General features: G+C 46.4%; 1 protein-coding gene across 1 annotated transcript; it reads left to right on the forward strand.

Moving 5' to 3' along the window:
• The first annotated feature begins 2,885 nt into the window (after window positions 1-2,885).
• SDF2L1 (stromal cell derived factor 2 like 1) lies at window positions 2,886-7,514 on the forward strand. Its single transcript, XM_054996455.1, has 3 exons — window positions 2,886-3,101; window positions 5,854-6,050; window positions 6,892-7,514. The coding sequence occupies exons 1-3, from the start codon at window positions 2,924-2,926 to the stop codon at window positions 7,168-7,170; spliced, it is 654 nt and encodes a 217-aa protein (XP_054852430.1). The 5' UTR covers window positions 2,886-2,923; the 3' UTR covers window positions 7,171-7,514.
• The last annotated feature ends 5,340 nt before the right edge of the window (window positions 7,515-12,854 follow it).

The raw sequence follows: 12,854 nt of genomic DNA on the forward strand, positions 1-12,854 counted from the left end.
CTAAGCCGGCAGCCTCAACATTTGTTTTGCCCCATTTCAGAAAACCAGTGTGAACTATTGTCATACCTAACAAGAAGGAACAGTCCTTTCTCATGAAACACAAATGCATTCTGTCAGCCAGTACCAGACTGCTTGCTTTTTTCCCTTCTCTGGTTTTGGTTTGTGCTCTGTCATTGACAATCTTTCCAGATGGGAAGAAAACACGCAGCTATCCATTAATAGTACTAAGGCAACTCCAGGGGCAAACTGTCTAGCTGCCTTACTGATGGATCACAATATTTGAAAACGAAAATACATTGTAAGACAACTGCATTTTAGGCAAAAGACCTTTCTGTGATTCTGTGACACAGATCTTAAAGCTTCATATTACCATACTTGTTCTAGCTCATCAAATTAGAAACTGGACACCTTCAAAAAACAGTGTAAATTACTATTTTAATTTTTAAATCCTGATTTTCAGACAAAATCGACTCCAAAAGTAGCTCATAAGAATCTAAAACCAATGCTAATGACAATTAAAATGTCCATTGGAAAGGGAATTCTCAGCTGAGCCAGAGCCAGATATGAGAGAGGGGTATCTGGCTGCCTTTTCCCTGTGATGGCTTTATTAATAAGGATGAGGGAGAAAGGCTCTTAGCTGGAGCTGAGGGTACGTGTGGGTTTTGCTAACGGTCCAAATAGTGTCCCCAAAGATTATTTAAGAGTGGGGAAATGGCACGGGGCGGGGGGGCTGAAGACCATTCTCAACAGGCATCACTGTTGCCATTGGAATTGGGCATCACCCACACAGGAATTGAGGAGAACTTGCAGCTCATGTCTGACTGTTAGGGTTGCCAGGTCCTGGTTAGGGAATTCCTGGAGATTTTTGTGAGTGGAGCCTAGAGAGGGAGGGGTTTGGGGAGTAGAGGAGTCTCAGTGGGGTATAATGCCATAGAGTTCACCCTCCAAAGTAGACATTTTCTCCAGGAGAACTGATCTCTGTTGCCTGGAGATCAGTTGTAATTCCGGGAGATTTCCAGCTACCACCTGGAGGCTGGCAACCCTAACTGTTACACAGGACACAGAGCAGGGCACCCAGACATTCCATAATGTATAAGGCAGCCTTCTGCATGAAGCTTGGATGTGAGAAATTGCATCCCTTCAACAATATCTGAAGCATGAATGTAGGTCTTCAAATATAACATAATTATTCCCCAAGGAGCTAAGATTAGCACTGCCACTCCTTAGACTTTAAGTCCCCTGCCTCCTACAGCCTTCCCTGGAGTGGAGTGGCCAATGAACTTACAGGAAAAATTCCTGCAGGGCTATTGCTGTAGAGGGTTGCTGCTGACCTGGAGCAAGCAGAGCCAAGCCTCTGCAGCTGTGCCTGAGCCTCAGAGGCCAATTGGCCAAGACCCTGCATCAGCCATGGCAGTTCGTATCCGCCCACAAATTGCCTTCTCCTGCAGTGCTTCCATTTGTGAGGCAGGGGTGTGTGTGCTCCAAGGATGTTTTCAGTTCCCAGTCCACTCCTGGCCTTCCCTCCTCTATAATCTGCTGTATAATGTGCTTGCTTACCACAGCTGAAGAGAGATGAGGCTAATAAGGGACACAAGGGAGAGAATGGGTAGGAAGGATGCAACTGCCTTCTCTCCAGCTACATCAAGAGATTCTAGAGCACATTTGGTGTAAAGGTAAACCCCTGCAATCCTCCAAGACATGGCACTCCAGGCTGAGGGTCTATTTCAGACATGCAAATGTCCTTCAAACCATTGCTGAAAAGTTTTTGATGTATTGAGCTAAGCCTTAGCCTAAGATCTGGGTTCTAAATTCCCGTTCAGCCAAGATATTCTTTGGATTATCTAGTTGGGGCAGTCACTCACTTTCAGCCTAACCTACCTCATAGGGTTTGTTGTGAGGTTAAAATGGGAGAACAGAGAATCACGTTGCCCTTGAGGGAAGAGCAGGCTAACAATATAATATTTAGATCGATACCCAACCTTTCTAACATAGAAAAGCCTGGTGGCTAGGGTTGCCAACTCTGGCTTGGGACATTCCTGGAGATTTGGGAGTGGTGCTTGGGGACAAACTGAGCCTGCATAGTTAGGGGAGGGAGTTCAGTGAGAATGTGATGCCATACAGTCCAGTTTTCTACCGAGGAACTTATCTTTGCAGTTTGTTGTAATTCCAGAACTTTCAGGCCCCATCTGGAGGATGGCAAGCCTGCCTGAGGTGGTTGACAACATGAATGTTTGTTAAAACATTTTTAAAATACGATTTTTGAGACGAATCTTTCTCCCATTTATTCACGATACGCTGAATCGTTGACGTGACACGTTATCCTGAACAATTCACTGTTCATTTTATGATATATAATGATAGCACTGCCATAGAAAGTAAAATTAACATGGGGACTGCGGCGTTCGGAATTCTAAAAACCGTTTAACGTTCCCCAACACGGTTGCCTACAGTATTAGCCTTATACAGCAAATACTCCAAACTGAGGACAGTGAGACTCGAACCTCCGATTTTAGAATCATTAACTGCCAAATTCTCTCCGATGACGGTCCTTTGAGGGGCAGGGCTCGCGCATACTCAGAAAAGTGTGTGTGTGTGTGTGTGTGTTTGTGAACACGTCATCCTTCCTATTTCTCTTCAGCCCAGCCCCTTTTCCCCCAAGCGTGGAGAAAAAGGGCGAGGCGGAGAACGAATAAGGAGGGCGCGTGGCGCCACGCCGCCACTTCGGATTGGTTCCCCGGGCCGAGCGGCGCCAGCCAATGAGATGACGATTCGTGCCGGCGCGAGCCGAAGCCGTTGATTGAGGTAAACCGAGACGAGGGGGAGCGCGTGGGCGGTGCTGGCGGCCGCTGATTGGTTGTTGAGGAGCGCCGGTGGCGGAAGCGGGTTCTGAGGCAGCGCGACAGTCGCCGCGACGGCTGCGGAGATGCGGGCGCCGAGTGGCCTTTCGCCGTCGCTGCTGCCGCCGTTCTTCCTCCTCCTGTGCGCCTCGGGCCTGGTGAAAGGGGGCGAGGCGGGCGCTGTCACTTGCGGCTCGGTGCTGAAGCTGCTGAACACCCGGCACAACGTGCGGCTCCACTCGCACGAGGTCAAATACGGATCCGGTGAGGAGGAGGCTGGGCTGGGCCGGGCGGGGGAGCAAAGGGGAGGCCGGTGATCGAGCGGTGGGAGAAGCGCCCTGGTGGATAGGCCTGCTAACTCCGGGTCGCGAAATTCCTGGAGATTTGGGGCGCAGGTTCGAGAGGGAGGGGTTTGGGGAGGGACCACCTGAACAGGGACTAATGCCATAGAAGCCCCCGTCCAAAGCTGCCATTTTCTCCAGCGACCTGTAATTCACTTGTAATTCACTTGTAATTCCGGGAGGTATCCATCCTGCACCTGGAAGTTGGCAACCCCACAGAGGCATCCAGGCCGGAAATGAAACGATTTCTGTGCTTGAAGTTGATCTATATTCGGAAAGCCTCGTTGGGTTCAATCTGAGGGGGCCCAACTGAGTCCAGCATCTGTACAAGAAAATGGTAGCCAGCCCCAGTGATGATTGCTGCCGGCCACTTTCACCTTCCTTGGTGATATTTAAAGCGAGACTGCCGCTGAATATGGTACAGTGACATGCAGCTATCCAGGCCAGTATCTTTGTTACCAGCACGATGTCTCTGCAACAGGGTATGAAAGTGTTGGTCCTCCCTTCTCTGTCTGGTATTAAGAACTAGACTGCTTCTATATGGAAAGATCTGTTTTTAGCTATCTTAGTTAATAGTTGTTGACAGGCATGTCTGCTGTAGTTTTAAAAAGGAGAAAAATATCAGCATCCCTGTAAATTTAAGAAAAGCCCTGTTGGATCAGACCAGTGGTCCAGCATCCTGTCTGACATGGTGGCCAACCAGTTGCTATAGGAGAACCGACAACAGGGCATAGAGGCTGAGGCCTTCCCTTTAAGTTGCTTCCTGAAACACGTATCCAGAGCTTACCACTTCTGAATGTGGAAGTTCCCTTTAGTCAGCGTGGCTAAAGGGTACTCTTTTGAGTGCTCTTCTTCCTATGATCCTTGGAGGCAGGAAGTAGGTTGCCCTTTCCCATCTCCAGCGGGGAGGCAGTTTCTGCCACCTTCATTTTTTTCCCTTCATGCCACCTTGCAAGCACAGGGGTTCTGGAGAGCTCAGCAGTTTTTCTTTTTCCTTGACCTCTCAGGCTGCTTTGTTCCTCTCTGCTTTTCTTTCCGAGTATTTATAAGATGTATGGTGGCGGTGCTGGTGACAGATCTTTAGACCAAGGACATCTAACCTTAACTTAATGACCTCCTTAACCAAAATCAAGGTCCTAGAAGACCTCACACTAATGGTCCACCATCTGGAAGACCATGGTTTTTTGATAAACTATCTGAAGAGCCAAGGAGATGTATTTGCCTGTGCGAATTGACTTAGTGTAGTGCAAGGGCAAGGGGAAGATGATCATGGCGGCATTGACCATCTTGATCAATGGACCTCATGTTTCTTGCCCATATATAAGGATTAAGGATCTCAGTGTTCGACACATTTCCATGGGCTAGGGCCCACTCCTGTTTTCTTCTATGAACCCTACTCCCCCTCCTACATACAGCGCTCAAGCTTTGTTACAGAATAGCCTTGACCCATTGCCTTCTAAGGGATGTGAAATGGAGGATAGTAAAGTTACTCCTCTTCCAAGGCAAACCAATCTAAGTCTTCCTCAACAATTCACAACTGACACCAACCCATCTGATTGGGAAACCCACTGTATACTGATTGAGGAGCACTTGGATACTCTCAGAGACCTCTCAGAGGATAAAACTACTGGACCACAGCACTTTCTAGCTGACTGATCTACTGATCCATCCATTTTGAGGATCAGATTGGCAATCTTGGTGCCCTTGTGTGGATGGACAACGCAACAGCAGAAGCCCACATAAACCATCAGAGGGGCATCAGGTCCAGGAACCTTTATTAGGAGGCAGCAGCTCTACTGTCTTGGGCCAAGACTCATTTAGCCTCTGTAAAATGTTCTCACAGTGTGTAAGTGGACTGATTCAGTTACAGTCATCTGGACTGTGTTGAGTAGTCACTAAAGAGCCAGCTGTTTTAACAGCTGACAAATTTGGACAGCCAATGATAGATCTCTTTACAGCAGCTGAGAACAGCAAGCTCCCACATTGTATCTCTTGAGTCCACTGCCATATGATGGAACAGATGGATGCTCTAATGACACCATGGTCAGGGGACCTGCTGTACACATTCTCTCCCGTTCCATTCCTTCTCAAGTTCTTGAGAAAGCTCAAACAAGAGGCAGCATAGCTGATCTGTATACCCCCGGCATGACCCAGGAAGCCATGGTTCTCGCTGTCCATAAACCTCTGTAGAGGCTTCCATTGTCCCCAGAAATGCTGAAACACGGGCTGATTTCCAGTTCCAGCCAGCTCTGTCTGACTGCCTGGAGATTGACTGGAAAATTTTGCTGCAGGAAGTTTTCTCAACACAGGTAATGAAAACCATCCTTTCTTCTTGTATGGCTGTACCTGGAAGGCTTGTGTAAGATAGCATTAGAATAAAAGTGTTGATCCAGGGACCTCAGATTTGCTCCAGATTTAAATATTAGCTACTAAGAAAACCAATCCTCCAACTCTTTTCTTCTAGAATGATTGGACAAATAATAGAGTTAACATGCCATGTACAGAATCTGTGAAGTCTGATTATCACAAACTTTTCTATAGGGCTGTTACTGCATTCCTTGCTCTGGATAGCCTTGAAGTAGTCAGTAGCTCTTTAATATACTTCCCATATCATTTGAGATGTAAGGTGCCTTGCATATTTAAAGATGCTATATTAGCAATTATTTTTTTAACAGGAAGTGGCCAGCAGTCAGTGACTGGTGTTGAAGCTTCCGATGATGCTAATAGCTACTGGCGGATCCGCGGCAAAATTGATGGGTCCTGCCAGCGAGGAGCACCAGTGAAGTGTGGACAAGCAGTGCGCCTTACTCATGTGAATACAGGGAAAAATTTGCACACTCACCATTTCCCATCACCACTCTCCAATAACCAGGTAAAACCAGAGTTTGCGTTTTAGCTATTATTTCAAATGTCTCTGGTAAATTGATTACCTCTTTTGTCAGGAGTACTGAAATGTATGATCATCAGTATGTAAATATATGTGTGTTTACAAGCTAGTTAAAATGCAGAGTGCTTTTTTTGCTAAATGATATTTTAGCAAAATACAATTTAGAATCAATACAGTTTAGAATCTGAACATACAATAAGTATGGTAAGACACCACCTTTTGACACTCAAACATTACCATCCTAAGCAGAGTTATACCTCTCTAAGCCTATTCAGTATATTTAGAAGGAGGTAACTCTAATTAGGATGGCATTGCAAGTAACAGTGATTTGAAATATGGTCACATATGTTTAAAGCATTTGAAAATAAGTTTTACTAAAAAAATATTGTTATGAGTTGTGCTGCATTCATAGGGACATAGAAATGATAGCCCCCCCCCTTTATCCAGACCATATAAAGGGTATGTTAGAAGATGCAGAATAGGAGATAACTTTGTTTTGCTCTGCAAATATGAACCTGTTCCATTGCACTTGCTGTTGACACCAACAGCTGCTACTGAATGCATTATGCATTTTAGCACATGCATTTTCTTAATATTTAGATAGTACCTGAGACTGTTCACAGTGCTTCACACGTTGTCTTGGTAATCGAGGAGTATTAGTAATATTAAACTTACCTTCCTAATAGGTCAATAGTATAAACTCCATGTTTCAAATGAGGAGCTGAGAGGCAGAGAGTATCTAAGGCCACCTGGCGCAGGCATTGTTTGAACTCTGTGCTTCACGGCTCACACTTTAAGTTCTTCCCCCTCCCCTTCCTTCTAACAGGAAGTAAGCGCCTTTGGTGATGACGGAGAAGGAGATGACTTGGATGTATGGACAGTGCAGTGCAGTGGGACTTACTGGGATCGGAATGATGCAGTGCGCTTCAAGCACATAGGAACAGATGCGTTCCTTTCAGTAACAGGCGAACAATATGGTCACCCAATCCGAGGCCAGCGGGAAGTCCATGGCATGCATTCTCCTAATCAGCACAATTATTGGAAGGCAATGGAGGGTGTCTTCATTAAGCCCAGCTTGGACTCCACAAAGCATGATGAGCTCTGAAGGACCTTTCTGTAGAACCTCTTCACCAGGGTGTGTGAGCTGGTCCCCTTCTGTAAATATTATCTTGAGTCGTCAACTTTTTTGTACAGTTGAGAGTATTTTTCATGTGTAACTCCACTCCCACTGAATTCAGACTGACAAGGAATACATTGGCTGTTTGGCTCCTCACCATTTTCATAGGTTGTTTCCTTTTCTATCTTTTTTGCTCCCTCCCTTTTCCCTTAACTTAGAAAAAACGGTAGTCCACAGTGTGAACCGCAGTGTAAAACAATCTAATCTGAAGTGCAATAAAACTTAAAATTTTGTAATTCTCGGTCAAGTTGTAAATAAATTCACAAAAAACATTGTCCTGAAACTTTATTTTTATTAAAATGGGGAGAGCAGGGGAACTACAATACACAGTATGTGTGACCATCAGCGGGGCACAACACTTCACTCCCACCAGACTGCCAGTGGGGAACGTGCACTATGCCAGACAGACAAGCCACTTTCCCACAGCAGAGTAGCTGCACTGCTGCATGCGGATGCTGCTCAAGCAAGCTATAATCAGCCTCTGCAAAAGACCAGATTGAAGCTAAGTGTCCTGCTGAAGAAGACAGCAAACAGCTAGGGGCTGTAGGTTCTAAAGAAAAGCAGCACCTTGTCTTCCGAAGGATGAGGTGTGGCTGGCAAAATACATCAGCTGTTGGGCACATTTGCTTTTTCAGACTAGGCTGCATGTTCAAGTTGCCTCTTCTGAAGCCACAGGTGCTCATGCTGATGGTGAGGCATGCTGCAGGCATCTCCAGTGAACAAAGGTGACTGGGAATAGTCAACTCGTTTGTGACAAGGGCGGCAATCTAAAGAGCTCTTGCTCCCAAGGTCAGAAGACGGGGTTGATATTGGAGGGCAGGAGCAGGCATTTACACTCTGAATTTTTCCTGCTTTCTATTTATTAAGTATTTATATCCCACCGTTCCTTGTGGGTCAAGGCAGCTTATAAATAATTGTTTTCTAAATAATGTAAATAAATAATAATTCAAAACATTACAATTTAAAAGCAACAGACAAATCCCCAAATGGCCCCAGGTGAACCTGTTGAGGTTTGTTGTGTCTCTTTTATCAGAAGCCTCTCAATTCTCAGTTCATTAAGGCTCCCTCAGTCCCCATTACCACATCCTTGGAAGGGACTGAAGTTTTGTTGTTAGAAGAACTAACTCATTAATAGAGACCAGGAAGCGGGTCATTCTAGAAAGCTTTCTAGCTAAGGTATGCTACGTTTGGCAGGGTGCCAGGCCTACACAGCACAGGAGGGCAGCCAGCCAGCAAAAGTTAGCTCAGGTGGCCAGTCTGATAAGGGAGCAGAGAACACATTCTCCCCTACACCGGGAGGAATAATTCCTATATCGAGCCAGGAAGTGACAAGGGGAGGCATTGCAATTATGAGTTAATTTGTGTCATCCAAATTTAACATCAATTTTGCACCCTGCTTATATATACACAAAAGTAACAGAAACCATGCTCATTTTAACAGGAAAGCTTCAACATGAGGAAAGAAAATGGCCCCAAAAGAAATTTCACACGAGAAACAAAATTGAAACGTATTCTCAAGTTTGCCCTGACCTGGATAGCCCAGGTGAGCCTGATCTCGGCAGGTCTCAGAATCTGAGCAGGTTTGGCCTTGGTTAGTAATTGGATGGGTGTCCTCCAATGAAGACCAGGGTTGCAGAGGCAGGCTATGGAGCCGCCTCTGATAGCCTCTTGCCATGAAAACCCTGCTAGGGGTCACCATAAGTCAGCTATGACTTGAGGGCAGCACACACACACATTCTCAAGTTTAAATAGCAGGGCTGCAAAAGGTAATATCCTTAGTCACACCCACCTAGCCGTGCTGATTATCAGACAGTCAGCTGTGCTTTTGAGTGATTTGTTTTAAGGTAAAAGTTCTTTGGGAAAGTAAATGCAGTTTTTTCACAAGTTTTTGCTGGTGTGCATTTATGTCAGAGTTGGAAGTGAGATGTGGGCTCAGGATACTGAGTAAACAGTATCCTGTACGGCCACATTGCTGCTCATTTCTGGCTACTAGGCCAGCACTACCAGGTTTACACTTTACATCTATACTCTGGCTAGGATATTTTACCATTTATCTCTTGTCTATTTACTTGCAGTGCTCCTAGCCCATCATTCCCTCACTTATGTAAGAAGTAGTCTGTGGTTACTACCCTCCACAGCAGAATCTTGCTTACCTCTAAAGTATTCCATCTGGCAACTGCTGAAAGAAACAAGTTTGCAATTATCTGGAAATACAGCAATTACTTTTCTGTACAGTGTCTAATCAGCACTCAGGTCTGAGCGCACTGCAATTCTCTAGCGTCTGACAATAACCAAGGAAAAAACGCACAGTGGTTTTGTTTGCTTGGCAATGCATGGGAACCTAAAAGAGGAGTGAGGTCTCCACAAGCTGCTTTTAAGGAAGGAATCCAGAAGACAAAAAGCTTGAGAAAGTGAAGGCTCATTCCTAGACTGAATCTCCTCCAGAAATTATCACACTTCTGTCAGAGTCGCTGAACAAATGGAAAGGTTTCCTCCTTCCAAAGACCCTCCTCTGAACGTTGTCGCGGGTGACGGTAAATAGTCCCTGACCAGCATTTCCTCTCTTTGGCCATCTATTGAGAAGGAATTTTAAAATCTAAATTCTCCCTTGGCCTAGAATAACGGTGCTGACTCGACCCTATTTTTGGCCACGTTAGCTCAGCGGAAACGGCTCCTCTCCTTGGGCAATGAAATCGGCAGCTGCAGCCACAGACGGGGAGCATGTTCAACAGCTGGACTGCAGACTCTTTCCAGCAGCAGCGTCTTGCTTGGTGTCTGGTTTACTGGGCTGGCGGGTTTGCTGAGGTTTTGGTCAGGTTCCTTGCTGGCGGCTGCAGAATTAGCCAGCAAGCTCAGTCAGGTGAAAGGTTTCCGGGCACCCGTGACAGATGCTCTTAAAACACTCCCCCAATGCAAACTGTATAACTTGTTTCTTATTTAGAAAATTTCTATAGCTCCTCTGATCAACCTGATCAAGGTGGCTTATGAAGTAAAACAATAATATAAAACACCATAAAAGTTGTTAATTAACAAACTATTTAAAACCCACCTTTTAAGCTCCTGCAATAGCCCCCACATGGTTTCCACCCTGTAAAGAAGCTTTCAGACAAATGTTATTTATTGAAATTATCATAAAAGCACAGTGCCAAAATTTCAAAACAACAAACTGGAACAAAATAAGAAACTATTTCTGTTGCCTTTAACCATAACCACTCAGCCTTGCAAAGTCTCTCCCTTCCTCACTTTTGCAAGGAGACCATTCCCCAGAATAAAAAGGCACTGCAGTAAAGGCCAGAGCAGTTCTAAGAAATCTGTAGAAGGGGACAGGAAAGAATTGCCGAGAAGAGTGCGTGCTTACGTGCTGTCAAGTTGCAACTGACATGCTAGCCCCAACAAGGGCTTTCAAGGCAAAGGGAGGAGCAGAGGCAGTCTGCTATTGCCTTCTTCTGCTGAGAAGAGTACTGCCAGACAAAAAAAGCTGGAACTACACATGATGTTGGAGTTCCATGCCTCAGACCTTATGTTACGTACAAGGCTGTTCTGACAGGCAACACTAGGATCTATTTGTCAATAAGGGAGAAACTATCCGTGACCGTTGACAACACATGAATGGATCCCTCACTTTGCATTTAACTTGAAACTGCAGCCATGCGTGGCCCCAATTCATACTCGGACTATGGCACAGGGGGTCATGGTAACTGCTCCCCTGTCCCATTTTTGCTGTTTAACTCCCCTTGATGGAAAACACAACACCGTAGGGATTTTTAGGTGAGTAGCCATGCTGCTACCGAATCCTGCACCCCTAGCAAGGTGATTCAGATAGTGAAAACAGTGCAGCCAAAAGAATTTAGTCCCCTTCCCCTTTATGCCAAAGACCCAGTCTGAATCAAGGAGGCAGACAGATGGAATCCAAACTATTTTTTAAAAATGAGATCCATTTGTGGAGCTCACATGTAGTTTGGCCCTGACTGAAGTGTAAAAAATGACATCGGCTATGGCTCAGTGGCAGAACATCTGCTTTGCATGCAGAAGGCCCAGGCTCAGTCTCCAGCATCTCCCGTTAAATGGACCTGGTAATAGGTGATGTGAAAGGCCTTGATCTGAGACCCTGGAGAGCTGCTGCCAGTTTGAGTAGACAATACTGACCATAATGGACCAAGAGCTGATTCGGTATAAGGCAGCGTCATGTGTTCACATGTAGGTTTGCCCTCCCCTCCTATCTGTCCCTCCCAGTCTCCTTAATGATGTTCTGAAAACTCACAATGGACGCCTTGCTGGTTTGCGCCTGGATGGGAAACCGTCTGGGGTCCCTGTGCACGCTACCTTCCATTCCAAGAGAAAAGGGATATTTATGTAATGTATTGATAGTAACGAAGGGAAAGCAGCATGGTATAGCCCAATCTCATCTGATCTTAGAAGTTAAGCAGGGTCGGCTCTGGCCAGTACTTGGGTGGGAAACCACCAGGGAAATACAGGATCGCTACACAGGCAAGCAATGGCAAACCACCTCTGCTCCTCACCTTACCTTGAAAACCCTCCAAGGTTACCATAAGTCAGTTGCAACTTGACACACACAAAAATTAATAGTAACTGCACTCCCGTATGCACATTGATTCCCAGGCACTTTTACCAGAATATGTGAAAACATCCACACAAGTATTGCGTTCAGGATCATCACAAATGTCACTTGTGAAACCATCCAGGAGAGTCCATGTGACGTAGCACCTGGCCTATGAGTGGGAAGCCCTGGCCTATGAGGGGGAGATCAGCGAACTCACTGGGCAACTTCAGGCCAACCATAGTCTCTCAGCCTAACCTACCTCACAGGGTGGTTGTGACTAAGTATAAAAGGGCAGGAGGAAGAACCGTCAGTGTCACTCTGAGCTTGTTGGCAGGAAGACTTAGATTGGTAACTAGTCATCCCAGTTACTTCTTGGTGTGCTGATCCCCCCCACCTTTTGCAGGGACTTTTTACATGGGGGAGCATTAAGAATGCAACTTTCTTCCTCTATAGTCTAAAGCGGTACCACTCATTCCAAGACCTCCAAATTTCACCAGCTCGGACCATCTGCTTTTTTAGATCAGGCCACTGTCACATCAAGCACGCAAGTGGGACTCCTCCCCCAGTGTTTACCTCGCTTTGATATCCTCATGTACCCTGGAGAGTTGACAACTCCTGGTTGGGAAATTGCTGGAAACTTTAGGGGCGGAGCCTGAGGAGGACAGGGGTTGGGGACAGAAGGGAGCTCAGGTGGGTATAATGCCATACAGTCCACTAACCGTTTTCTCCAGGGTCACTGATCTCTGTCACCTGGAGATCAGTTGTAATTCCGGGAGATTTCCAAGGTTGGGAACTCCGGGGGGAGCAGTTCAGTGCGGTTTCCTCCGTGGCCGCTAGTTGGCGCTGCGCCGTTTCCTTTGCGCCTGGACGGGGCGGTCATGCCTGTCAATCACGCGTCCCGCAGCACAGGCTCGCTGGCGTTTGGGGCTGGCCGGAGCGGGGCCCGTTCCAGCCGCGCTCGCTTGGGCGGCCGGCAGGCGAGGTGCTCCCCGCGCAGGCTGGGGCGCGCCTCGGTCGCAGCGCCTTCCTTTCGCCCGCCAGCTCGGCCGAG

The sequence above is a fragment of the Eublepharis macularius genome, chromosome 13 (assembly GCF_028583425.1).
Source record: "Eublepharis macularius isolate TG4126 chromosome 13, MPM_Emac_v1.0, whole genome shotgun sequence".
NCBI lineage: Eukaryota > Metazoa > Chordata > Lepidosauria > Squamata > Eublepharidae > Eublepharis > Eublepharis macularius.